The sequence below is a fragment of the Gobius niger genome, assembly GCF_951799975.1.
Source record: "Gobius niger genome assembly, chromosome: 23".
In the NCBI taxonomy this organism is placed as follows: domain Eukaryota; kingdom Metazoa; phylum Chordata; class Actinopteri; order Gobiiformes; family Gobiidae; genus Gobius; species Gobius niger.
This window is the reverse complement of record NC_136874.1, coordinates 1687536-1715089: the sequence shown is the minus strand read 5'-3', so window position 1 is coordinate 1715089 and position 27554 is coordinate 1687536. Positions and strand designations below refer to the sequence as shown.

At 45.1% G+C, this 27554-nt stretch overlaps 1 protein-coding gene across 1 annotated transcript in view; it reads left to right on the top strand.

Moving 5' to 3' along the window:
* The window catches only part of crfa4 (cytokine receptor family, class I receptor 4), a gene marked incomplete at its 3' end in the record, with an annotated part of 31657 nt that extends 7913 nt beyond the window's left edge, over positions 1 to 23744 (top strand). The window contains exons 2-9 of the mRNA XM_079581692.1: positions 6749 to 6846; positions 13994 to 14132; positions 14305 to 14474; positions 18879 to 19057; positions 21451 to 21604; positions 21669 to 21756; positions 21824 to 21893; positions 23172 to 23744. Coding sequence (XP_079437818.1) covers positions 6756 to 6846; positions 13994 to 14132; positions 14305 to 14474; positions 18879 to 19057; positions 21451 to 21604; positions 21669 to 21756; positions 21824 to 21893; positions 23172 to 23744 — 1464 coding nt within the window. The 5' untranslated portion in view covers positions 6749 to 6755. The remainder of the gene's footprint in view (positions 1 to 6748; positions 6847 to 13993; positions 14133 to 14304; positions 14475 to 18878; positions 19058 to 21450; positions 21605 to 21668; positions 21757 to 21823; positions 21894 to 23171) is intronic.
* Between the last annotated feature and the right edge of the window lie 3810 nt (positions 23745 to 27554).

Sequence of the window (27554 nt, the reverse complement as noted above, 5' to 3'; positions counted from 1 at the left end):
GAGCTCTGTCTACACATTAAGACATGGAGGAACATGTAGGGGAGGAAAATACTTATATTTAGCATTTTTAAACTCTGTATAGTCCCTTTATGACAGGGGTGTCCAAACTTTTTTCATGGGGGGCCGCATACTGAAGCGTACACAGGGTGAAGGGCCATAGATCGGTGGTTAGTGCCGCAAAACCTTTGACTAGCAGAGGTTTAAATTGCGCCCCACGCCTTTATTTATGCTCAAAACCTTCATGCCAGCTCTGTCTCACAGTAAAAGGTTAGTTGTTGTTAGAATTGTGTAGAATTATTACATTTCAAATAAAAAGGACTATCTCTGATGATGTGTCCCGATTCAGCAAGAAGGCAGAGGGCCACCAAAAATTGGTCTGAGGGCCGCATTTGGCCCCCGGGCCGCACTTTGGACACCCCTGCTTTAAGAGGACGCGCTGGAGTTTCTGCCCCTGTGCCTTTCTCTCACTCTGATCTGAGCCATTTAACTCCGCCCCTTTCCCTTGAGTCTCCATGGAGACGCTTGTCAATCACAGCAGAGGCATGAAGACGATGAAACTATAACCCTTTTGAAACAGAAATCACAGTTTAAATAAAGGCTTATGTTTCTTAATGGGCCTAATGTTAGGCTACATTATGAATATTAATGAGCAGGACTCTGAGCAGTTTTCTTCATATGAAAGAGGAGACTTTTTATAGTTTATTTCAAATAAAATCAATTAAAATCCTAATCGTCCAGACTGAGTTAAAACATGAGATTTAATTTTTTCAGACCGAGGATCTTAGAGTCTCAGAACCAGGGCTGGGCATTCACTATTAGGATGATTGAGAGTCATTTTCTCAAGTAGAAAAGTTCTGAAAGTTGTGGGTTAAGAAGAGTTTGGAAAAGCTTAAACAATGATTTTTTTTAAATGTTTGTAGCAGTTTCGAGGCGCTCCCTGGTCTTTCTCGCGCTTATTCTTTGAAAAACAACAAAAAAGTTAAATGTTTGCAGTTTTTTTCCACCATTTTATTCCAAAAACATCCGAAACCCTCTGATCAAACCTTTGCAAAACGTTTTCTATAAATAAGTCAATTTGCCACCGGTTAATATAACATTTTTTGACTAATTAAATGTCTCGCAAAAGCATAAAACGACACAGAACTGCTCATATTTATGTCAGTAATAAGTTTCAAGTGAACATCTTTAGTGATTTCTCCTTTTCTCGCCTTAATCCCTGTCAGAAAATCTCTCTCTCCAAAGACCACGCCTTGTCATATCACACGTAAACTTCCTCCCGGTGGAAAAAGGCTGGACCCAGAGTTTTGATCCAATATTTGCTTGTTTGGCTGCCCCGGTAAAGCCTTTGTTTTGCCGGTTTGCGCAGCAGCATATTCCCTCCCTGTACAGATGTCCTAATCCCGCGGCCCCGGGGATTAACTCTGTGTGATGTCGCTCTGTTCATATAGTGATTGGACTGAGTGTGTTTAAGCTGCATGGACACAATCGAGCTGTTACGTAAGGTCCAGAGGCGGTCACTGTGGTCAAAGGCACGGTCAGAACGCCGCGGAGATCCAGGTGAAGGTCCCGCTGGCTTCATTCAGTCTCATGTCATGTGTTAACTTCTTACCACCCGCCTAGAACAAATGCATTCTGTCCTCTTTGGCCATTATATAGGCCTGTGTAAAGCCTCATTTGAAAGCTATGACCCACAAAACTGATCTTTTTCCTCGCATTTTTGCTGTGTTGTGTCACCTTTTGTATGTTTTTTTTTTTTTTTGTCACATTTTTGTTGAATTTTTGTCACATTTTGTTGAGTTTTTGTTGAATTTTTGTCATTTTTTTGTTGAATTTTTGTCATTTTTTTGTTGAATTTTTGTCACATTTTTGGTAGAGATTTTTGTCACTTTTTGTTGAATTTTTGTCATTTTTTTGTTGAGTTTTTGTTGAATTTTTGTTGAATTTTTGTTGAATTTTTGTCAGATTTTGTTGATTTTTTGTCACATTTTGTTGAGTTTTTGTCACATTTTTGTTGAATTTTTGTCACATTTTTGTTGAGTTTTTGTCACATTTTTGTTGAATTTTTGTCACATTTTGTTGAATTTTTGTCACATTTTTGTTGAATTTTTGTCACATTTTTGTTGAATTTTTGTCACATTTTTGTTGAATTTTTGTCACATTTTTGTTGAGTTTTTGTCACATTTTTGTTGATTTTTTGTCACATTTTTGTTGCGTTTACATCCTTGTTTTCTTCTCATTTTGTGTGGCTATTTTGGTGTTTTTTTCCCAAGAAGCTTTTTGATTAGGGTAAAGCCAAACTGGAGAAAATGGGCTCCGTTCAGGTGGGAGTGAAGAGGTTAGACTTTATTTATCCTGTTATTAGCTTTAGACCAGGGACCGATGCACCTGGCACCCCGAGGTTAAAGCTATAGCTGGGCTTCTTCTCCATGAGGCAGGAGATCAGCACCTTCTGAAGGAGAGAAAACCTCCTATTGTTGCAAATATCCATCCATCCATCCATCCATCCAAAGGCCATCCACATCTAAACAAAGGAGGAGATTATGGGCTGTGAGCCTCAATTAGAATTTGGAAGGAAACAGATCTGGATCCCATCCGACAGGGTTACGGGATTAATCCCAACATGATCTCAAGTGAGAGGTGGGAAATGTAAGGCAGGAGTGTGGATTTCGTATAAAGAGCATGAGATCCAGGTCTGAGCCAGGTTTGTGACGTTCGTGAAAACACCCGTAGGCCTCATTTGAAAGCTAAGACCTACAAAACTGAGCTCTTTTGTGGCTGTGTCCTCATTTTCTTCTCATTTTCTTTTCGTTTTTGTCGCTATTTGACACTTTTTTCAAGCCAGACTGGAGGGTTGTGAGGTGAAGAGCCCTCAGTCCTTCCTCCTCTGTCTGTACTGAGCGCTGTGCTGGACGGGAGTCGGGTTTATCGGCCGCCACAGTCTTTCGCAGCTCGTCCGTTGAGCCTGTGGCAGACGGTGATAGGGCGAGTCTGGAGATAAAAGCCTCTATCGTGTTTCTGTGGAAGAGACGCTGCCTGTGAGGTCACACACACACACACACACACACACACCCCGCACACGCGTGTTTCTGTGGAATTTTCCCGTGTTAATCCTGGTTTTCGCCCATGACTTGCTCCTTTAGCGTAACTTCAATCCTATTACAGGTTAATCAGATTTGCTCCGGCGTCGACCGCACTGAGCATGTGCAGAGCGTGACCTCGGGGAAGGACCGAGTCACGGCTTCGTTTGACCCGGTTTGAACGACACGACTGAGCAAAAGAGTTTCCAAAACGATTCAACACATGAGTGACGTGATGGGTTTTTTAATTATGAAACTCCACACTGTGAAACGCCTCATGTTCAGATCTGATGAACAGCAGAGACACAAATGAAGATCAAGGCTTGTAAAAAGTCACAATCTGGACTTTCATATATATTATTGCATTTCTGCTTTGTTTTTTTGTCTGAGGTGGCATTGTGTTAGTCTGAGAGGAGAGAGAGGAGGAGAGAGAGAGACGAGGAGAGAGGAGGAGGAGGAGAGAGAGAGAGAGAGGAGGAGAGAGAGAGGAGGAGAGGGGAGAGGAGGAGGAGGAGGAGAGAGAGAGAGAGGGGGAGAGAGAGGAGGAGGAGGAGAGAGAGGAGGAGAAGGAGAGAGAGAGAGGACAGGGGAGGAGAGAGAGGGGGAGAGGGGAGGGAGGAGGAGAAGGACAGAGAGAGGAGAAGGGAGAAAGAGGAGGAGGAGAGGGGACAGAGAGGGGAGAGAGAGAGGAGAGAGAGGAGGAGGAGAGGGGACAGAGAGAGGAGAGAGAGGAGAGAGAGAGGAGGAGAGGGGAGAGAGGAGGAGAGGGGACAGAGAGAGGAGAAGGGAGAAAGAGGAGGAGGAGAGGGGAGAGAGAGAGGAGAGAGAGAGAGAGGGGAGAAAGAGGAGGAGGAGAGGGGACAGAGAGAGGAGAAGGGAGAAAGAGGAGGAGGAGAGGGGACAGAGAGGGGAGAGAGAGAGGAGAGAGAGGAGGAGAGGGGACAGAGAGGGGAGAGAGGAGGAGAAGGGAGAAAGAGGAGGAGGAGAGGGGAGAGAGAGAGGAGAGAGAGAGAGAGAGGGGAGAAAGAGGAGGAGGAGAAGGAGAGAGGAAGAGGGAGTAGGAGGAGGAGAGGGGAAGAGATGAGAGAGAGAAGAGAGGGGAGAGGATCGGGAGGAGAGAGGAGAAGGAGGAGAAGAAGAGAGAGGAGGGGATCGGGAGAAGAGAGAGGAGGAGAGGAGAGAGGAGTTAATCAGAAAGGAGAGTGTTGCATAAAACACTAATTATCTCCGAATCTAGAAAAAGAATCTGTGATTTTAATCCAAACTCGCCTCTGTTTAGCTCAGATTTCTCAGGAATCGGGGCAGAATTAAACTGTTTTCTTTCGGAGAGCTGAGAGTCTCGTCTTTCATGTGACCCATGTGTCCATAACTATCACATAGAAGACGCTGTGGTGCTACAAATATCAGGAAAAAGGGTCTGGATAAATGGCACTCAGTCACTTTATGCCCTGGAGCTGAATCATCTGTAAAACTGACCCAGCGACTATAAGAGATACAAGAGTGTTTTCTCTGAGGCGGCGTTTCCCTTTGGCTCAGTGTGTCTGGGATGAGAGAGAGACGCCCCGTGTGAGCGTCCCATGACTGCGATGAAACAAAGCCGCCTTCACACGGGCCGATAAAGCCATAAAGCGGAGCCGAGGCGAGCGGAGGGAACAACGTCTGGGATCATCTGACTGAGGCAGGTCTATACGGAGAGATCTGCGGATTCTGAGGAGCTACAGGAGCTTTTACCCCCCCACACCCCCCGCCGTAACCCAGCACGTTTACTCCAGCTTTACCCAAATCTAAAAGCTTCTCATCTGGAGAGAAACAGAGTAACGTAGACTGATTGTAACTTTTTGATGGCTCGGTTTTGTCACTTTCTTGTTGTGTTATTATGACTTTTCTGGAATGTTTTTGTCGCTCATTTGTTGCTGCTTTGTTGGGTTTTTTGTGGCTTTATTTGTTGATTTTTGTCGTTTTCATTGTTATTTTGAGACTCTTTTCAAGAAGCTTCTGAGTGTGTGTCATCGGCTTCATTTAAACTCTCTCTATAGTGACATGAGTTACTTTCAGTAACTCTGGTTCTCTGAATCCGCACGGTCTAAAACAGGGGTGTCCAAAGTGCGGCCCGGGGGCCAAATGCGGCCCTCAGACCATTTTTTGGTGGCCCTCTGCCTTCTTGCTGAATCGGGACACATCATCAGAGATAGTCCTTTTTATTTGAAATATAATAATTCTACACAATTCTAACAACAACTAACCTTTTACTGTGAGACAGAGCTGGCATGAAGGTTTTGAGCATAAATAAAGGTGTGAGGCGCAATTTAAACCTCTGATAGTCAAAGGTTTTGCGGCACTAACCACCGATCTATGGCCCTTCACCCTGTGTACGCTTCAGTATGCGGCCCCCCATGAAAAAAGTTTGGACACCCCTGGTCTAAAACAAACCAGGCTTTATTCTCAGTGATATGAGACAGAAATACCCGTCAGGAGCAGGTGTCCGGTGTGACTACGGTGGTGCAGTTGGTGGCAGGGCCGGACTGGGACTTAAAAACGGCCCTGGACTCTGACCAGTGTGGCCCAAATTAGGGTAAATGCACACATTGACATTACCCAAATCTAAAAGCTCCTGAACTGGAGAGCAACAGTGTAACGCCTCATTTGAAAGCTAAGACCTATAAGAGTGATTGCAACTTTTTGTCATGATTTTGTTGTTTTTTCATTGCTTTGTTGCTGTGTTTTTGTCTCTTTTTTGTCATGTTTTTGTTGTTTTTTGTCGCGTTTATGCCACGTTTTTGTCACATTTTTGTCACATTTTTTGTTGCTTTTACGGCACATTTTTGTCCCGTGTTCATCCTCGTTTTCGTTTTTCTATTTTGGCGCTTTTCTTTTGAGCTTTTAGGGAACTGGGTTCGAATCCCAGTTCCCGCAAATGTACATTGTCGCTGTGTCCTTGGGCCAGACACTTCACCCATCTTTCCTCCTGTGTCTGCGTGCACTGGTGTATGAATGAGAGAGTGAATGGGGGACTGGTTCCTTACTGTACATTTTTGCCCTATTTCTTCACCCCTTTTTTATTTTTTTGTTCAATTATTTTTTTTCTCTCTTTTTTTTTTTCATTATTCTCCATTTTTCAGACTTGTCTTGACACTGGAGATGAACCTGATATTGTACATTTGCAAATCTTTCCACACATTATTGTTCTGTTTTCTGGTTCTTTAGGACAAATATTTTAGTGTAGGTATTGGAAAAAGTATCGTTCAGTATCGGTATCGAAAATCATCGGTATCATTAAAGTACCGATATTGAAAAAAAACTTGACGGTTCTCAGCCATAACTGTGTGTAATTGTTTTTGACCGTGCTCTTACTGTGGGCAGGGCGGCCATGTTGGAGTGACTTCCTGGAGCAGCAGGTGTAAAGTGTATTTGTGTGTTTACAGGGCGGCCATGTTGGAGTGACTTCCTGGAGCAGCAGGTGTAAAGTGTATGTGTGTGTTTACAGGGCGGCCATGTTGGAGTGACTTCCTGGAGCAGCAGGTGTAAAGTGTGTTGTGTGTGTTTACAGGGCGGCCATGTTGGAGTGACTTCCTGGAGCAGCAGGTGTAAAGTGTGTTGTGTGTGTTTACAGGGCGGCCATGTTGGATTGACTTCCTGGAGCAGCAAGAGTAAAGTGTGTTGTGTGTTTACAGGGCGGCCATGTTGTGGGTGCTGCTGGTGCTGGCGGGGCCCATCTCCTGCAGCCGAACCGTGGCCTGGGACCAAACCAAGGGAGCGGCGCACTTCACTGGTGAGTCCAGAGTCCAGTCTTGCTCACCTTCATCATCATCATCAAGTCTCCATCACTTTCCGTTCTAAAGTTATGTCTGAAAGTTTTATCTCACGACATCGTTTCATTTATAAAAGCTCAGAAAACTGTCCAGACTCAAACAGATAGACGACAAAAGAACAAAAAATATGTTCCCCCATATTTAGCCCCCCCCCCCCCCCCCCCAATATTTAGTTTTTTTTCCCTCTATTTTTCCAAATTATTTCCACATTTTCCCCTATTTTTTCCCCCATACTTTTCCCAATTATTTCCCTATTTTTCTTAATTTTTCCCATAGGTTTCCAATTTTTTTCCCAGTTTTTCTTTATTTTTCCCCATTATTTCCAAAAAATTTTCGCCTGCAATTTCCCCATATTTTTTCCCATTGTTTTTCCTAATGTCCCTATAATTTTACCCAATGTTTCTCAAGTTTTTTCCACATTATTTCCCTATTTTTCCCCATTTTTTCCAATTTTGTTCCCAATTTCCCCACTTATTTTTTTTTCTCTCTCTATTTTCCTCCATTATTTCAAAATATATCCCCAATTTTTCTCAATCCCAATATTTCTTTGTCTTTTTTTGTAAATCTGTCTGATATAGTATATCCCAGCTCTGGGCCTGATCCTGTAGGTATAGTATATTCTTGTAGGTGTAGTATATTCTTGTAGGTGTAGTATATTCTTGTAGGTATAGTATATTCTTGTAGGTATAGTATATTCTTGTAGGTATAGTATATTCTTATAGGTATAGTATATTCTTGTAGGTATAGTATATTCTTGTAGGTATAGTATATTCTTGTAGGTATAGTATATTCTTGTAGGTATAGTATATTCTTGTAGGTATAGTGTATTCTTGTAGGTATAGTATATTCTTGTAGGTATAGTATATTCTTGTAGGTATAGTATATTCTTGTAGGTATAATATATTCTTGTAGGTATAATAAGGCTCGTGTCCAGACGGTGACGAATGCTCCTGATATGAAAATACTTGTGAGATAATTCTCTGGCTCAGACACAGGAAATGTAAGTCCAGGTCCGGGTCTGAGGCAGGAAATCCCGGCCCGGGCCTCGCAGGTGAAGCCGTGTTTAATCACAAAAACCGCACGATACGGCAGATGGATGTAGAGATAGAGTTTGTAAATCTGCTCGACGTTTCCTTCCTTCCTTTACGTCGTCGGCTCCGTTTTTCTGCAAACTCAGAATGAAAAATGAGTTCTTGAGTTCTTGACCAGGCGTTAAAGTTGTTTTTAGCGTGTCTAAAGTGAGATGCTTTTCGATGGGAGACTAGTGGTGATATGGAGGTACTGCAGGAATGGCGGCCTCTAGTGTCGTGGGCATAAAGCAGAGCAGCCGGCGGCCTTTGGTTTTTTCCGACCTTTTGTGGAAAGTTTCTTTGTTGAAACGTCCTCAACTTCACAAAAACCCAGTCCAGTCGATGATTTAAACAACAGTTTAAACACATTCATACCATGGTCTGGGTGAATACTGGATTCTGATTGGCTGGTGGGGGGTAACAGGCGTGCATTATTTTGGTATAACCACACACGTAGTCCGGTAGTTAAAACACTGGGATATCACTCCGCTGTGGCATCGCCATAGCAACGCATGACACAGCTGATCAGATAAACGCTTCATTATTGACTGACGGGAGTGAATGAGATGGATTTTGTGTTAAAGAGGGGGTATTCTGCTTCTTTCAATCACATAGCACAGTCTATATCACACTACAGTGATGACCAAACCTTCTGTTGGTCTGTAAATGCAGTAAATTAGAATAACTGCCTTGTATAAAATGGCAGGATTCAGATTGTTTAATAGTGAAATAATATAGAACTTTTGTCTGCAGAGTAAAAGAAACTGGCCGTGTTTGCTGAAAACCTGGTGGCCTTGACCAGCGGGCGCGATGTCGCAATGGTTCCTGGGATACGGAGTTTCTATAGTCAGGAAGTGAATGATGTCACAGCCTTGTACCTTTGCCTTTTCTTCAACATGTCGTCTTCTTTTTGGATTGAAATGAAACATTTTATGGTCATGAATCGCTACAGAGCTGATTAGCTTTTGCGATGACGTTAAACTCCTAATATTTGAATTCTTGGAAAATCGACGGTCGTGTAGACAGGGATTTTTAGCTTCCGGACCCGAGCAACAAGACTGCAAGGGGCGGGACTGTGGAGCTCTATAACCGTAGCCGCCAAGTAGCCTGAGCCACAAAGCCACTTGATTACAAAGTGTCAATGGGTTTCTGACACGAGCCTCCTCCAATAGAAGTCTAAAATACTTCCATACTTGAACAAAGTTCCTTTATTTGCCATAGATTGACTTCATTGACACCGTAGCTCCTCCCCCTGTAACACCTGGTGCTCCTCCCCCTTAAGCAGTGGGAGGTACCTACACATAACAGCCGACCACATCACACGGTGGTCGGAGGTGTGTATGGCTTCTACACACGGCTCCTCGTTGTTTCATCCTTACTTCAATCTGGCTCCGTCCATTTGTTAGATTTCGTCGCTGAAACTATTTTTACGAACAAAACATAGAACTTCCAACACGTTTCTGTGACTGATCTACAGATGAAGTTTCAAACTCATTTTCCCTTTTCCACCTGCAGCGTCTCGCACGAGGAACTAAAGTGTCAGACGTGTTTTTCAAAAGGAGCGAGGTTTTCAAAAACACTAACGGCACAAGACGTGACGTTCTGGTTTCAAAGCCTCGTCAGAGCCGTGACAGGAACAGATTTTCAACAACAAAATCGGAATAACGGATCGAGCCAGGTTTAAATGTGGGCTTTTGGATGTTGTTTGTGTGGAATACGTTTGTGGGGGTAAGACAGAGAATATTAGTAATAAAAAATGAGATAAAATAAGACGAAAAAATAGGTAAAATGAGAAAAAAATGTAGGCAAAAATAACCAAAAAATACTCATTGAAAAAATTGGCAAAAATTAGGAAACAGTGGGAAAAAAATGCGGGAAGTTGGTTTTGGCCTCAGAGACAAACTCATTTGAAAGCTAAGACCTAGAAAAGCTGATGTTTCCGGATCTTTGTTGCCGTGTTGTCGCACCTTCTTCACGTACACGTTTGTCACTTTTTTGCTGCACTTTAATCAGTTCATTTTGAGGCTTTTTTGTTGCGTTTCCAAACTGGAGGGAACGTGCTGCGGGTCGAGAGATTAAAAGTCCTCCGTTTGATTTGCTGTTTTCTGCCTGTGTCAAACCCGTGAGTCAGAGCTGCTTCTGAACGAGTGAAATGGCAGAAAATGACTGTAATTCAAAGGTCATGTGACGCCGGTGTCGCGTCTGTCAGTTCCCTGAATGGCAGCTGCTCCGCCATCAGCCTCCATTATTCTGTCCTGTTTGTGTTTCCACCTCTCACTGTTTCTCGCCGTGTTGTTTGTGATGTGATCTCGTCGTGATTTTCTCTGAAGAGGGAGATTAGAGGCTTCCCGCGGTGTTTTAGAAAAGAAACAGCAGGACGGCGTTCTCCCCAAGATCAGACCCCGGCAGAGAAAAGACGCCAACAATACACTTCGCCTCAATAGGGACGTGTGGCGTCTGCACAAACAAAAATACAAAACTCTGAATTAATAAGGTGCAGTTTCCTGCTGCATTTGGATCCGTCTCACACATGAGGCGCATGAGGCGCACAGGCCTGCAGTCATGTGTCTTAACCCTATCGCTCAAATCCATAACCCCGTCACTCACGCCGGGGGATTTTTACCTGAGATAATCCACCCGATAAAAAGAACTATCTCTACATGACATACGTGACACATGTGAGTCTTTTATATTAAACTGTGTCATGTCTAATAAAATGTAAGAAAAGCATCATGAGAGGACCAGATAAAAATGATCCTAAATTAGGAATTTGGGAATAAAAAAAAACCTTAAAGGGGGGGTATTATGCAAAATGGGCTTTTTCAAGCTTTCCATCATGTTATTCTGTCATTCTCATTAAAAACATGGCTGAAGTGTTGCCTTGGCACATTCACGTATTTTTGAGTAATCTGTAAAAACTCTGATGGCGGCCATTTTAGGGATAGGTTTGCCTGAGTCCTCCTAGGAACGCCCCCACCTCCTGGAGACGCCTCCGAGCTTTGGTCACCAGCCGAGTAACCAACCACTGCTCCTCAGCAGAGCCCCCTCCCCACTGATGCCACAGACAGCGTGTGGAGGGGGCGTGTCGGAAAGGCTCAGAGGTTCTTAAAGAGACAGAGGCCTATTTCAAGACATTCACTACAGCCATTTTGAGAGAGACATTTTATACAAGGCAGTTATTCTAATTTACTGCATTTACAGACCAACAGAAGGTTTGTCATCATTGTAGTGTGATATAGACTGGTGCTATGTGACTGAAACAAGCAGAACACACCCTCTTTTAAAAAAATAAGTAATGATTTTTAGTCAACCCATTCCTGGATCTGTGAGAGCTGTGAAGCTCAGTGTCCTTCAGGAGAGAGAACCTAAATATAAATAACTCAGTGTTCCTCACTTACTGTGAGGCCAGAGACACAGGAGCAAATAAATAAATAAATACATTAACCCTCCCCTATGGAAACATGAGCCTGTAGGAGAAACACCCAGGCCATCAGAGATGTCCCAGACAGAGCTGAAGCTCAGAGACCCAGGACACTCAGAGAAACTCAGCATGAGGAACATCACACACATGTGAAAGTCACCCGGCCATAGTGTTCTGTAGGGTTAAGGCCACTTCAGGGTTTTTTTAAGTGCTGATATTGGACCTTGTTCTTTGAGTTGGATGGAAGTTCTGTTTCGTCTGTATCGTCCAGTCTTATGGCGACAAACATCGGTGGCAAAGACGGCTCCAGGTTCGATCCCGCGTGGAGTTTCTCTCCCCGTGTTTCTCCTGTTATATTGTTCTTGTTGGGTTTTTTTATTGTTAGTTTGTTTACCTGCTTTACTAGTTTTGATCAATCACTTCCTGTGATCTTTCTCAGAAGCGTCAACAATCTTTAATGGTTTAAAGCAGGACTAAGTAACTCATGCCCTACGCTGACAGAAAAGACAAAGGGACAGAGGGATATTGTTCATCCAATTACACAATGGAGATCATGGGGTAAAGTGTCCCCACCAATACCAAACCTACGCCCTTGGTTTAAGTGGTGCTAGCCCGCAGTTAGCTTTGCCCGTTAGCCTGTTAGCTTCTTCTTCATGATTCCATTAGTGTGTATTGCGCCTCTGACCCGGTGCAGGAAAAGCTACAAGTGTGGTTTTCTGGCCCGAGACACCAGGGGGAGATGAAAGACCCCCCAATCATCCCATTAACACTTGTATTACCCCCAGAGGGACTACGGGGAAGATTTATTAAGTTCTGCTGTAAACTACGGAGACAGTATGAACCTTTTGCAGTGAGTTTCTTCTGGTTTTTGTCTGTCTGCACCAGTGTTTAGTGAGACTTCAGAGTCCACTCAGTGAGTTCTGGGGACTGTGGGGTCATTCAGGATGAAATAAAGCAAAGGTTCATGTGTGTAACTACAGTTCTATGAATCCCGGAGCTTCTCTGTCACTTAGAATCCTTGCCTTCCCGTGAGAAGACTGTAAGAACCATGGGACTTATACAGCCTGGTCTTACTACTCGAACAGGCCACCGTTTTTCCATTCTGAGATCTGTGCTTAGACGAGTTGATGTGTACCTGTCTGGTCTTTAAAAGGTTGCTCTAAAATGGAATAAAAAGGCCTTAAATCCGCTCGTGTGTCATTACCTTTGTTTGAATCCATAGCAACAAAACAATTTTTCCGTCCGACCTCTCAGAAAAGGACTCGGCCCCCGTCGCCCCCACAGATACATAATTACAGTGTGGCCGTTGTTGCCGTGGAAACTCCGGCGTCCATCTTGAGACCTTCTGACCCGAAATGTAATGTCGAAATACAAGGTTTTTCTACAACACAAAGGCATCTTCCCTCCTGACCAAAGGGGTTTATGGATCGCTGCTCTGTCAGGGCTCATCGTGGGGAATCTGCTCCCCCTGGTGGCCGCGTGTCAGCCCTGTGTGGCTTCTTTAATCTGTCAATCCTGATTTATGATTCAGCGAGACTCAAACGCGACATGAACATCCAGTGAGTGAGAAAAGTCGCTTATATGAAGCTTCTTTATGTTGAATTTGAAATGATACAAAACAATCTGAATTAAGGCGAGACACGGCAGGTGAAAGTATTGATTTTTCACGCAGTGGTCGAAGTGGAGATTTGTATCTATTTTCCTCCCTTTACATCTTAGTTTTCATGTCAGTATAAAAATGACAAAACTCACCCGCATGATGTTTATTTTATGATGTTTTGTCTGCGAGGTGGGGGCGACCCGGAAGTAGCTGCTGCGCCGCGTAGAAAGTCCGTCTTTCCCGCGGGTTTTCATTCATAAATATTGATAGGTTTTACATCCACGTGTCCTGCTAAGGGGCCCCGTGATGACGCTTTCACCCAAATATGGTGTTTTTCCTCCTACGAGACGCTGGAGCGGAAAAGTGGAAGAACGGGCCGAGCATGCGCACTCGCTACAAAACTTCAGGGCTGGTTTTCTCTGAATGAGAGAAGCCGCACTCGGGCAGAGCCTGAGCCCTTATAGAAGCTCCCACAGACTCCACACTTTACAGGCTGAGACACAACAAGGTTTTGAAGGTTTTTTCAGAGGGATTTTTTAATATCTAATTCCTAGCCTGATTTATTCAGCTTTGAAACAAAAAAAACAGGTGGAATTTGAGTTTTTACAGATTTTTTCACTGATGATTAGTTTATTGAAAAACTAAACAAAATATCCAAAATCCCCTCTGAAAAAATCAATAAAATAAAACCATAACATTTTAATCTGGCTTAATTCATTATTTTGATTTTGTTGCCCAAAATATAGGCAATTTTGGCCATTTTAATGCTCAAAATGCCTTATTTTTATGTGAAAACATAAAATGACAGAAAAAGTGCAATACATTATGTTCTCATATTTATATCTGTGATGTTCAGCAAAAGTTTCAAATTGACATCTCTACATTTTTTTTTGTTCCTATTCACCTGCAGTGTCTCGCCTTTAGAAAAGCAAATCCGTTTAAAAGCGTCAAACATGAACTTGTAAAGACTCTGCTCTTGCTTCTTCTTGAATAGATTTTGTGTGATTTGTTTGCAGATGAGGTTTCCATGACGACGCGGCCGCTCATCTACTACTGCAGGTCGAGGAACATGGAGGACTTCAGCTGCTACTGGCACCCGCTGGAAAACATCTCCGACAGCGACGACGTCTCCTACGTGCTCACCTACAACAAAGAGTACGGTTATATTATTGTGTAGTTTCCTCCTCACGTCACAGATAAACTTAACAAGCCCACTCTGTCCCGCTCTGTCCCCGCTCTGTCCCGCTCTGTCCCGCTCTGTCCCCGCTCTGTCCCGCTCTGTCCCGCTCTGTCCCCGCTCTGTCCCGCTCTGTCCCGTGTGTGGCAGTAAGGGCCCGGTCCAGGAGTGTCCGGACTACTTCAGCTCGGGGCCTCACAGCTGCCACTTCGACTCCAGGCACACCAACATCTGGAAGATCTACTGCATGAACGTCACGGCCATCACGCCGCTCGGCAACTACAGCTCGCCGCAGCACTGCCTGGACGTGGCCGAGATCGGTGAGGGGGGTTTTCTCCTAAACGTAAAACACAGACCAAACTCTCCTTTACCGTGTTTATTCTCTGTCTAAAGAGGAAGTACTGGGATTTCTGTGCATGTGTTTGTTTTATTTCTGGAGATATTTTTTTGTAATTCATGCAGTTATTATATTTGAAGAGTTTGGTGGTGCTAGGCGAGTGTTAGGCTAGCGCATGTCTATGTTATCAGCTAGCCTGCATTAAAAACAGTCTGACCCGCTCCACAGAGCACCTGAGGCAAATCACTTATAACACCAGACTGACAAGTTACTTACCGTAAAATGTCTAATACTGGCCTGTATTCCATTAGAGGCCGGGTCTCTGACAGAGGCCGGGTCTCTGACAGAGGCCGGGTCTCTGACAGAGGCCGGGTCTCTGACAGGGGCCGGGTCTCCGACAGAGGCCGGGTCTCCGACAGAGGCCGGGTCTCCGACAGAGGCCGGGTCTCCGACAGGGGCCGGGTCTCCGACAGAGGCCGGGTCTCCGACAGAGGCCGGGTCTCCGACAGAGGCCGGGTCTCCGACAGAGGCCGGGTCTCCGACAGAGGCCGGGTCTCCGACAGAGGCCGGGTCTCTGACAGGGGCCGGGTCTCCGACAGAGGCCGGGTCTCCAACAGAGGCCGGGTCTCCGACAGAGGCCGGGTCTCTGACAGAGGCCGGGTCTCTGACAGAGGCCGGGTCTCTGACAGGGGCCGGGTCTCTGACAGAGGCCGGGTCTCTGACAGAGGCCGGGTCTCTGACAGGGGCCGGGTCTCCGACAGAGGCCGGGTCTCTAACAGAGGCCGGGTCTCTGACAGAGGCCGGGTCTCTGACAGGGGCCGGGTCTCTAACAGTGGCCGGGTTCGCGGCTGGCGGAGGCAAATTAAAGCCGGTCTCTAAAACAGGCCGGGGCTTTTATTAGAAACTATAGCGGTAGAAATATTCCCCATGTTAGGAATTTGTCTCAAACTAGAGTAAATGAAAACTCACGTGCAGGAAGTAAACGTAACGGGAACCCGGGCCAAGGGGGACGCTGCGGAGGAGCTGATTCGAGTGAAACTTTGACACAGATTTAGCCACTTTTCAAACCTCCTGTGACGATATTTGGAAACAGGGCAACAAATGTTGTGTGACCCTCCAGGGTTTTAATAAAGTCTCCATCGCGTCTTCAAAGCACGTCCAGCTGCTCCGTGTGCAGGTCAGTCCCACGCCTCAAAATAACTCCTCCCATCAGCGCGAGCATCTCGTCTTCTCTCGGGTCAGTCTCATGATCGATCACAAACACAAACGCTCCATCTAAACTCGCCTTTTACACAAGATAACAACAAATAATCCGGTCCGCGGTAAAAACGAAACAGAAACCTGCAGTGACATTGATGTCAAAGCTCCGCTAACAGCAACGAAACACTTCCTGTTGTCCCGACAAAATAAAAGGCGTCAATGTTCCAGCCGCTGGGAGAGGGTTTGAAATGTTCATTAATAAATGAACCTAATATTTTAGGTGCAAATGGACACAAATCTCGTTTTTCTTCGTTTTCCTGGTCGTCCGTTTTGCTCAAATAGAAATAAAGGCCTGTCTCTAATTGTGGCCTGGTTCCAATAAAGGCCTGGTCCTCGATGCCCTTGAGTAAATAAATGCCCTGGCCCATATTAGAGCATTTACGGTAGTTCTGCTTTAAGTTCAGGTCCAATTCCATCCCACCTTTTCCCCACATTTTTCACATTAACTTTTTAATGATGTTGGTTTTCTAACTTTTGCCTCAGTTTGACCTGGAAACGTTTAGTGACTTTTACTCAAAATGTCACACAAATCCAACTCACTGCTTTTCTAATAAACCAGCGCAGACCGAGTTCAGTTGTTAATGGAAAAGCCTCATTAATTAGTCTTATCTAAGTCTCGCTTTATTATAGTAATACGGAGATTTAATGGGTTTTAAAGGGCAGCGACAAATGAAGGGAAATACTGAGACGCTGCAGGCGAAGAGGGAGAAATACAAATGGAAAAATGTCATTCTGTGTTAAACTCTCCTCTAAGTAATTTAACCCCTTAACCCCCGCCTGAACCAAGCAATCCAAAAGCTTCTGGAAAAAAGGTGTGAAAATAGCAACAAAACTGATGAAAATGTGAAAAAAGTGAGAAAAAAGTGACGGAAAAGTGACAAAAAAATGGACAAAAAGGCCTACAGGATTTGGGTAAAGCTGAACTGGAGAAAATGCTCTCGGTACAGGCGGGAGTTAAGAGGTTAAAACTTGTCCAAACACGACAATAAAACCATGAAATACAAGACAAAAACACAAAAACCTCTGAAGAGTTCAGCAGCTCATCTGTTTATTCTCCCGTTGAAGGTCCATTATCCAGAACAATAGACGTCAGGTGTGGCTCAGCTGTGAGTCTCGCCCGGATACCTCCTTGTTTGTCCCTTCCTTGTTTCCTGTAGCTCCTCTTGTGACGCCTCCTCTGGGCTCGTCTATTCCCGGTCTGGTCACGGAGCAATTGGAGCAGTTTGAAGGGGCGGGACTAACACAGATCGTCTGTGAAATAAACCAATCGGCAGTTAGCGGACGTGACCACAGCTGTAGTTTAGTTCAGAACAAACAGAATAAACTGTAGTCCAGAAAAGAAGTGGGTGTGGTTGATCGGGCTGCCTCTGTGCTGCAGGTGTGGGGCTGTTGAGAGAATGACACAAAAATTGGGCAAAATGAGAAAAATATTATGTAAAAAATTGGGCAAACGATGGGCACAAAAAAAAAAATAGGGGAAATTTTGGTGAGACATTCAGACATTTATCGCTCAAATGTCTTTAGTTCAGAAGCTGCTGTTTGTTTATTTTAAAAAGCTGCTTCTTCAGGATCATTATCGACTAATGAGGCACATTTGGGTAAAGCTGAACTGTAGAAAGGCGGGTTGTGGCTGAGAGCAGATGCCTGTTTCATGTAAACCTGAACTGACAGTGAATGCGCTTCTGAAAGGATGTCTCTAAATGTAGCTCGTGCCCGGAGGCGGCGCCGTCACAGAGTCCAGGCTCCTTCAGAACACATTAATCAGACGGTCAGGCTCACGCTGATGCTGCAGATGCTGCAGATGCTGCAGATCCTGAAGGCCTGCAGGGCGAGGGGAGCGTCACATGAGACGACACAGACTCCATATTGGATTATCATGAACCCACAGGGACGCACTGCCTTCTGTTGTTCCTGCTCTGGAACAGCTCCACTTTTTCCCTCATCGTCATGTGGAAGCGACTCACGGCTCAAAGTCCTTTCACACCAGAGAATCGACCGCCTGAGATCAGATACAGGACTTCAAATCACTTCCGTTAAGGTTCTTCCAGAGGTTTATCTGACCTGAAACCAGACTAGATTTAATTTAAAGTAGATTTACGTCATTTCGTTCTTAAAATGATTGTACTTTTCCCAGGGCATCATTCTGAATATTGTCTCTGCTTTTGCACTGGAAAAAGAATCAAATAACCCCTTAACCCCCGCCTTAACCGAGCACATTTTATCCAGTTTGATCCAGAATGATTTTTCTTTCTTAAAAAGTGACGGCAACAACACAAGGAAAAAGATCTGTTTAGATGAATTTTGTAGGTCTTAGCTTTCAAATGAGGCTTTACTCCGGCTTATATACTGTAAACCTTTAGATTTGGGTAAAGCTGAACTGGAGAAAATGCACTTGGTTATGCAATTTTTAACCTTTTGGGTTTAAACCACAGATATAGTTTACGAGAGATCGATGATTATCTATTGAGCTCTTTTCATAGTAATGATCCCGAGTGGTTTGTGAAATCAACATGGCTGCTAAATCACAGCCTCGCGGGGTGGGCGGAGCCTCGCAGGGTGGGCGGAGCCTCGCGGGGTGGACGGAGCCTCGCGGGGTGGGCGGAGCCTCGCAGGGTGGGCGGAGCCTCGCGGGGTGGGCGGAGCCTCGTGGGGCGGGCGGAGCCTCCACAGAGTTTGAAAAGACTTCTACTTTTTGGTGCTGATGTAGAAAAACCTGCGTGGTTAAAAATATGTCGCCTGCTCCAGTGATGTCACAGGAAAAAACTGTGGAACCAGAGGGGAAGGTCATGGTGCTCGTAAGAACCCTGTTTAGTGTCCACCAGGGGGCGCTACTACAGCAGTCGGCTCCCTGAGGACCAAAGAAAAGCGCTTTCCTCGCTACATGCTCCATATTTTTGACGATTTACATTTGCATTTACATTTTCAGTTTTTCCAGATTTCCCTCCCAATTCTTTTGCTACTTTTTCCTAGATTTTTCTCCATATTTTTTCAGATTTTACCCCCTTTTATATTTCACAATGTTTTCCCCTCTTCCTCATGTCTTGCCCTCGGAGATAAACTGGACGTAGTGACTGTCTCTCAGTAGAACATGGACGCTCTGTAACGTGGCGTTTTGATTGGTCCTCAGTGGAGACGGAGGCGCCGGTGAACCTGACGTACGAGCTTTACGACGCCGGGGGGGACGAGCTGGGCCACCACACGCTGCTGTCCTGGGCCTACCCCAAACCCAGCGACCTGCAGTACGGCTGGATCACCCTGGTGTACGAGCTGCAGTACCGACGGGTCAACGAGCCGCACAACTGGAAGGTACGGCGTGATCCAAATATGGTCATTTCCTCTGAGGGAGGCGGGAGGAATATACTGAGTTTTTTATGTCACTAATCGACAGCAGACGTTTCAAATCAACATCTATATCTATATTCACTATCTGAGAGGATGAAAACGACATAGTTTTGGAAACCTTAAGGCAGGGTCGGCAACGTCAGGCCCGGGGGCCAAATCCGGCCCTCCAGCACAGAACCTCTGGCCCCCAAGATGATTTTGAGAAATATTATTGTATAATAATATTATATGACAAGGGTTTCATAGGCTGTATCCGAATGTCCACACTATTCCCTATATAGTGACTATATAGTGCTCACATGTTGTAGGGGTGTCCGAATGTCCAGAGAGAAAAAAGTAGTGCACTCTAAATTTCCCACAATGCATCTGGAAAAGTAGTGAGCATCGATGGTCACTAAACGGGTCAATATAGACCACAATGCACTGGGAGAGTGGGAGAAGAGCCTGACAGAGACAGGTCTGTGAACTAAACAACACGACTGAAGTAAATCAGCTGTTTCAGTCGTGTGTTTGTGTTTCTCATGAATAAACGACCTAAATATAAACGGTTACGGTGAAAAGATGCTAACGTTAGCTGCTAACCTTTAGCTCGAGGTGTTAAATGACCGACAGCTTCCTCTCGAATAATCCAGGCCATTCATGTAAAGTCCATGTGAAGTAAAAGTGTATCTGACTCGTATTTATCCATAAATATTCCGCTGCCTCTGAGGTTGTTTTTTATCACAGAAATACTTTATTCCCGGAGTTTATTGAACTTTTAGCAGATGTCGTCACTCAATCTGCTGGTGTTCAGACACCGGGCTCTGACCGACTTTCAGTCTCTGAGCTCACGCCGGGATGTTTTTTTTTTTGTGATGATAGTTTTAATTTTAATTTAAATGTCAAATAAAACACCTGTAAAAGTGCCAAAACAGTCGTTCTGTTTCATAAAACAAATGTTTGTAACAATAAATAAATTCAGATTAAAAAAAAAAAAAAAAAAACATATCTGCAGCCGCAGCGCGTGACGTCACGCAGCTCGGAGAAAGTCGTGGCTTGTGTCCGAATCGCCAACAGAATCAGTGACTATATAGTGACTATATAGTGCGGGCCTGTGGAGTGAATGAGGCGTTAGGGACGAGGGACACAGCCTATGACCATAGACTTTTTGGATTGGACCAAATGGAATTTTCTGCCAAAGTTTTCAAAAATGTGTCGTTTTGATTCTCTCCTCTGAATCGTGTGTGTGTAACCTGGGTTGTGGGCGTGTCTGACCCGGGTTGTGGGCGTGTCTAACCCGCTTTGTGGGCGTGTCTAACCCGGGTTGTGGGTGTGTCTGACCCGGGTTGTGGGTGTGTCTGACCCGGGTTGTGGGTGTGTCTGACCCGGGTTGTGGGTGTGTCTGACCCGGGTTGTGGGTGTGTCTGACCTGGGTTGTGGGTGTGTCTGACCTGGGTTGTGGGCGTGTCTGACCCGGGTTGTGGGCGTGTCTGACCCGGGTTGTGGGTGTGTCTGACCTGGGTTGTGGGTGTGTCTGACCTGGGTTGTGGGCGTGTCTGACCCGGGTTGTGGGCGTGTCTAACCCGGGTTGTGGGCGTGTCTAACCCGGGTTGTGGGCGTGTCTAACCCGGGTTGTGGGCGTGTCTAACCCAGGTTGTGGGTGTGTCTGACCCGGGTTGTGGGCGTGTCTAACCCGGGTTGTGGGCGTGTCTAACCCGGGTTGTGGGCGTGTCTGACCCAGGTTGTGGGTGTGTCTGACCCGGGTTGTGGGCGTGTCTAACCCGGGTTGTGGGCGTGTCTAACCCGGGTTGTGGGCGTGTCTGACCCAGGTTGTGGGTGTGTCTGACCCGGGTTGTGGGCGTGTCTAACCCGGGTTGTGGGTGTGTCTGACCCAGGTTGTGGGCGTGTCTAACCGGGTTGTGGGCGTGTCTAACCCGGGTTGTGGGCGTGTCTAACCCGGGCTGTGGGCGTGTCTAACCCGGGTTGTGGGCGTGTCTAACCCAGGTTGTGGGCGTGTCTGACCCGGGTTGTGGGCGTGTCTAACCCGGGTTGTGGGCGTGTCTAACCCGGGTTGTGGGCGTGTCTAACCGGGTTGTGGGCGTGTCTAACCCGGGTTGTGGGCGTGTCTAACCCAGGTTGTGGGTGTGTCTGACCCGGGTTGTGGGCGTGTCTAACCCGGGTTGTGGGCGTGTCTAACCGGGTTGTGGGCGTGTCTAACCCGGGTTGTGGGCGTGTCTAACCCAGGTTGTGGGCGTGTCTGACCCGGGTTGTGGGCGTGTCTAACCCGGGTTGTGGGCGTGTCTGACCCGGGTTGTGGGCGTGTCTAACCGGGTTGTGGGCGTGTCTAACCCGGGTTGTGGGCGTGTCCTGGTCCGCAGGTGAAGCCGTCTCTCCGGGAGCCTCACGTGGAGCTGCTGGGTCTCCCCGTGGGCGAGTACGTGGTCCAGGTCCGCTGTCGCTCTCATAACTACGGCCGCTGGAGCCAGTGGAGTCTGCCGCTGTACATGAGCATCCCAGCGAGGCCCCCTACAGGTGAGGCTTCACAGAGCGCCCCCTGGTGTCCGGGTGTTGTCCTCACACGTGTGTTCGATCACAGGGAAGCTGCTGATGCTGGTGCTGATGACCGGCGTGAGCGTGGTCGTGCTCATCGGCTTCACTCTGGGCCTGGTTCAGCAAAGCAAACGGTAAATCCTCAAACTGATGTTTCCTCTTTACAGAAGTCACTCATGAGCCACTTCCTGTCCCTTTCAGAATAAAAGACTACTTCCTGCCTCCGATTCCCAAACCGCGGATCATCGGCATCGACCCGCTGCTTCTGAAGGTCACAGCTTTTATTTGTGTCTCTCCCAGAAAACATTCACAATAGGTTTAATCTCCAGGAAAGAAAGAGAAAAAGAAAGAATCAAAGACGGAGACTAGGAAAGGAGGAAAGAAAGAAAAGAAGGAAGGAAGAAAAGAGAAAAAGAAAGAAAGAAAAGAGAAAGAAAGAAAGAAAGAAAGAAAGAAAGAAAGAAAGAAAGAAAGAAAGAAAGAAAGAAAGAAAGAAAGAAAGAAAGAAAGAAAGAAAGAAAGAAAGAAAGAAAGAAAATCCGTGTCTGGATGGGGTTCATCTTGTTTTTCCCATTGACCAAAAACATGCACAATAGGTTTAATCTCTAGGAAAGAACGAGAAAAAGAAAGAATCAAGGACGGAAACTAGGAAAGGAGGAAAGAAAAGAATCAAAGAAGGAAGGAAGAAAAGAGAAAAAGAAAGAAAGAAAGAAATCAAAGAAAGAAAGAAAAAAGAAAGAAAGAAAAGAGAAAGAAAGAAAAGAGAAAGAAAGAAAGAAAGAAAAGAGAAAGAAAAGAGAAAGAAAGAAAAGAGAAAGAAAGAAAGAAAAGAGAAAGAAAGAAATGAAAGAAAGAAAAAGAGAAAGAAAGAAAGAAAGAAAGAAAAGAGAAAGAAAGAAATGAAAGAAAGAAAAAAAGAAATGAAAGAAAGAAAGAAAGAAAATCCGTGTCTGGATGGGGTTCATCTTGTTTTTCCCATTGACCAAAATCTCTAGGAAAGAACGAGAAAAAGAAAGAATCAAGGACGGAAACTAGGAAAGGAGGAAAGAAAAGAATCAAAGAAGGAAGGAAGAAAAGAGAAAAAGAAAGAAAGAAAGAAAGAAAGAAAAGAGAAGGAAAAGAGAGAGAATGAAAGAAAGAAAGAAATCAAAGAAAGGAAAGAAAGAAAAGAAAGAAAATCCGTGTCCGGATGGGGTTCATCTGGTTTCTCCCATTGACCAAAAACATGCACAATAGGTTAATCCTAGGGCTGGGCGAGATGGGAAAAAAAAGAATTCTGATTTTCAATTAAATTTTATTTTTAATAATAAACAATAGATCATGATGATAATATCACGCTGTCAAAGCTTTACTCCGACTTAAAGGCTGTTTTTATACATTTAAAAAAATTATAAAAGAGAAAAACTACAACATTACAGAGACGAACCGGAAGTACAGCCCCGTCGTCACGGCAACGTTAGACAAAACAACATGGAGGCTCTGAGGGAAAACAAACCTGAGTCAGTCATAAAAAGTCATTAAAAAGCTTCTCCCTCCTCGTCTCCTGCAGAAAGGCCACTTGGACGAGATCAACCGCCACTTCTCGTCGTTCCACGGCTACAGCCCGCCGAGCTACAGCTACGCTGACGACATGTGGGACCAGGTCAGCGCCGACGACCTGTGCCTGAGCGAGAACACGGCCACGCCCACGCCCACCGCCCAGGAACCGGCCCAGGAACCGCGCGAGAAGGAGAAGGACGCGCTCATCATCCCGTGCGACCTGTCTCCGCCCAACCACGGCGCCTACACCACCTGCGCCGCGCCGGGGCGGGCGGATTTCGTCCTGGCCGTCCCCGGGTCCGACTACAGCGTCATGGGTCAGCCGGGCGTCCCCAGCCTGGCGGACGTCCCCGAGAAGAGCCCGCTGAAGGAGAACCCGCTGAAGGAGAACCCGGCGGCGGATTTTTACACCTGCGTCCAGCTCGCCCGCGACACGGGGGAGGTGCATCTGGTGCCCTGCCTGCCCCCCCCGCCCCCCCCGGCCTACAGCGACGCCTTCCCCAACTGGGACGAGAAGAGCCGGCAGAGGGAGGAGTTCGAAGCCAGGAAGATCCAAGATGGCGGCGTGAGGCTCGTTCAGTGAAGCTGAAGCTCAGAAGACGTTTCAGGACCAAAGGAGATCCGTGTGGGGAGGTTTAGGGCTGTTTATGAAGCTGGTTGAACTTGTCCTGGATTAGTTCCTCAGACATGGACCTTCTGGATAAGTGTTTCTACAAAGAGCGTTATCAGTCGGTTTCTCTGAGGATCTGAAACAGGAAGAGTCAAGCGGCCAATCACAGAAGAGGCACAGACACAGTTCATCTGAATATCAAAATCTATTCATATAGATATACAAATATGTTTGAGCTGAGCAGGACATCATCAGAACGTTCACAAGAACCTTTATGAGCTGCAAATGTGCTGAGAATAATATAGAGCCATATTTGGCCCTCGGGCCACACTTTGGGAACCCTTGCTTTAAACCAGAGGCCACTGAACGGCTAATGAAATATGCACACACGCAGGTCTGAACCTGGTCTCAACATGACCTGAATCTGGACTAAACCTGGACTAAACCTGGTCTAAATATGATCTGAATCTGGCCTAAACCTGGTCTAAATATGATCTGAATCTGGACTAAACCTGGCCTAAACCTGGTCTAAATATGATCTGAATCTGGACTAAACCTGGCCTAAACCTGGTCTAAATATGATCTGAATCTGGACTAAACCTGGTCTAAACATGATCTGAATCTGGACTAAACCTGGTCTAAATATGATCTGAATCTGGACTAAACCTGGTCTAAACATGATCTGCATCTGGACTAAACCTGGTCTAAACATGATCTGAATCTGGACTAAACCTGGCCTAAACATGATCTGAATCTGACGTCCTCGTCCTCTGTGAATCTCTGCCTGGTTCAGGACGAGATGTTCCACATGGATTTGGATTTTCACATGATCTGTGGCTGAGTCTTCAGGAAGGAGAAGGTCCTCCAGCTTCATAATACAGCCCTAACCAGGGACTAAAGCAGGACTAAAGACAGACTTTTCCCTCCACACTGGACTTCGAACACGACTGATGCAGAAACGTCCAACCTTCTCTTTGAACTTGGAATCTTCTGACCGTTTTGTGAGCCACATGTCACGCCTCGTTCATCCATGATGGCCGTCTGCAGTTCACACACTCTGGAGCCACAGTGCCACCTGCACATCCATCATCGCTCGTCCTCTTTGTGCTGGACTCTGAGCTCCACAGTGGCTCCGATCGAGCGACTGGAAGCAAACATCCAATACCTCGACATCGACACTCAGGTCTCGGTAGAGCCTTTTCAGACCAGACCTTTATCCCCTCACATTTCAAACCGCACAGTGTCGTTTCAAAATGTATTTTATTCAGCCTGTAATTGTTTGCCTGCGCTTTTATTCTGAAGGCGGATTATGTGCAATGCCGACGGACAAATGTTTGCATGACGGACCAAAACTTCTACTTCTTCTTCTTCTTCTTCTTGGACCAAAATCTTCTTCAACATTCCACGCGAATCTACAGACCAACTGGAGATTTCACAGCTCAGGATTCAACGCTTCGATGCTTTTATTCAGAAGGTTCCTGTTCGCTCAAATATATATATTGTATTTTGTTGTAGGAAGTGGCTCAGGTTGTGTCGAAACACTGGCTTGTTCCGATGAGGGAGTTCTGGAAAGCGACAGGAGCGACTTCAGAACTGAGGCTGCGGTTTCGTCAGGTAAACCCTCACACATGCTAACGTTTGTTATGCTAACGGTCGCGTCGTGTTGGCGGAGACGGCGAGAAAAACCTCTGCAGAGATCAGCACGATGTCGTCATGTTGTTGTTTGGTATTGAAATAAATTTACTCCAAGAAGTAGTTTTATTACAGATACTTGAACGACTGATTTAGCCTCTTTAGCGTTAGCCGTTAGCTCCTGTCGCTCCTCAGAAACACTGCTGTATTGACAATGGTATCAAACAGAACCATATTCTAGCCAATTCAAACTACTGAAATAATTCTAAAAAATAAAGTATATATCTGAAGTAATTTATTAGATTTTTAAAAGCAACGCTGGATTTTTAGAAATATTCTAAAGTCAGAGTTTTCAGGTTGGACGTGTGTAAAGAATTGTGTTTTTGTGCCGTTTGTGCCTTTTTCTCGAGCTGTTTTTTTTTGTTTTTGTGGTGAATCCGTGTCACCTTCTGTCGGACTGAAGCACTTTGATTGTTTTCTCAATAAAAAAGCAATAAAAAAGTGCAAAGACAAACCCGGTCATGTTGTTTTCCTGATTCCCCAGAGCTTTTCCTAAAGGCCCAGAGTCACAGCTTTATCTCTCCTTGACCCACATTCACAAAGCGGCTATTTTTACACGCACTTTGCAACGCCTCGACCAGACGCAGACCAGGGCCAGGGCCAGAGCCAGGGCCAGGACCAGGACCAGGGCCAGGGCCAGGGCCAGGATCAGGACCAGGACCAGGACCAGGGCCACGACCAGGACCAGGGCCACGACCAGGAGCTCCACTAAGTCCCAGTCAGATTCTCCATTTTAGAAAAGTTCAAATATGAAGAGAGGCTAATGACGTATGTGCTAACAGAGTATTTTACCTGAAAGGAAAAACAAAAAAATGTGCCAAAAATGTGACAAAAAATGTGACAAAAAATGTGACAAAAAATGTGACAAAAAATGTGACAAAAAATGTGACAAAAAAGACAAAAAATGTGACAAAAAATGACAATAAATGTGACAAAAAAGACAAAAAATGTGACAAAAAATGTGACAAAAAATGTGACAAAAAAGACTAAAAATGACAAAAAATGACAAAAAATGTGACAAAAAAGACAAAAAATGTGACAAAAAATGACAAAAAATTGATTTAAAAATGTGACAAAAAAATGACAAAAAATGTGACAAAAAATTTGATAAAAAAATGTGACAAAAATGTGACAAAATGTGACAAAAAATGTGACAAAAAATGTGACAAAAAATGTGAAAAAATGACCAAAAAAATTGATAAAAAATGTGACAAAAAATGACAAAAAATGTGACAAAAAATGTGACAAAAAATGTGACAAAAAATGTGACAAAAAATGACAAAAAAATGACAAAAAATGTGACAAAAAATGACAAAAAAATGACAAAAAATGTGACAAAAAATGCTCTCTGTTCAGGCGGGAGTTAAGAGGTTAAGCTCTACAGGTGCTCGTCATACAACTAGAATATCGTGGAAAACTGTAAAACTAATATATAATAGACTCATTACATGTAAAGTGAGATATGTGTAGCCTTTATTTGTTATTTTGATGTTTTTTGATGTTTTTTGATGTTTTTTGAGCCCCTGCCCATCTGTCGCTCTCTGCACGGCCCTGCTCCATTTTAGAAAAGTTCAAATATGAAGAGAGGCTAATGACGTATGTGCTAACAGGTTGTTTTACCTGAGAGGAAAAACAAAACACTTGAAAATCCAGTCAAATGCTTTAATAACTTTGCAGTTCAAATCGGTGAATCTTCACTTCAAAAGGAGCCTGGACTCGGGGTGCAGAGCCACATCATGAAAAAACAGTTCAAGCCGACTGTTTTGTTTGATCTAAAAATAAATCTTGTGTCAGACAAGTCACCGCCGCATCCCTGTCACGTATTTTTGTTGCAGTATTTAAAGTGACTATACGCAGTTTAAAAATGTTAAATCATATATTTTCCTCCTACATGTTCCAGCCATGTCCTAAGGTGTAGAATGAGTTACTGCGGCTCTGAAGTGTCGTCATGCAGGAGCTTAATTAGAAGGTGCAGTTACACGTTTGACCCGAGGTGGCAGTAGTGAGAATAAAATGGCCAACTTAGCCCCTTTAACCCCTTAACTCCCACCTGAACCGAGCACATTTTCTCCCAATCCGAAAGCTTTTGGA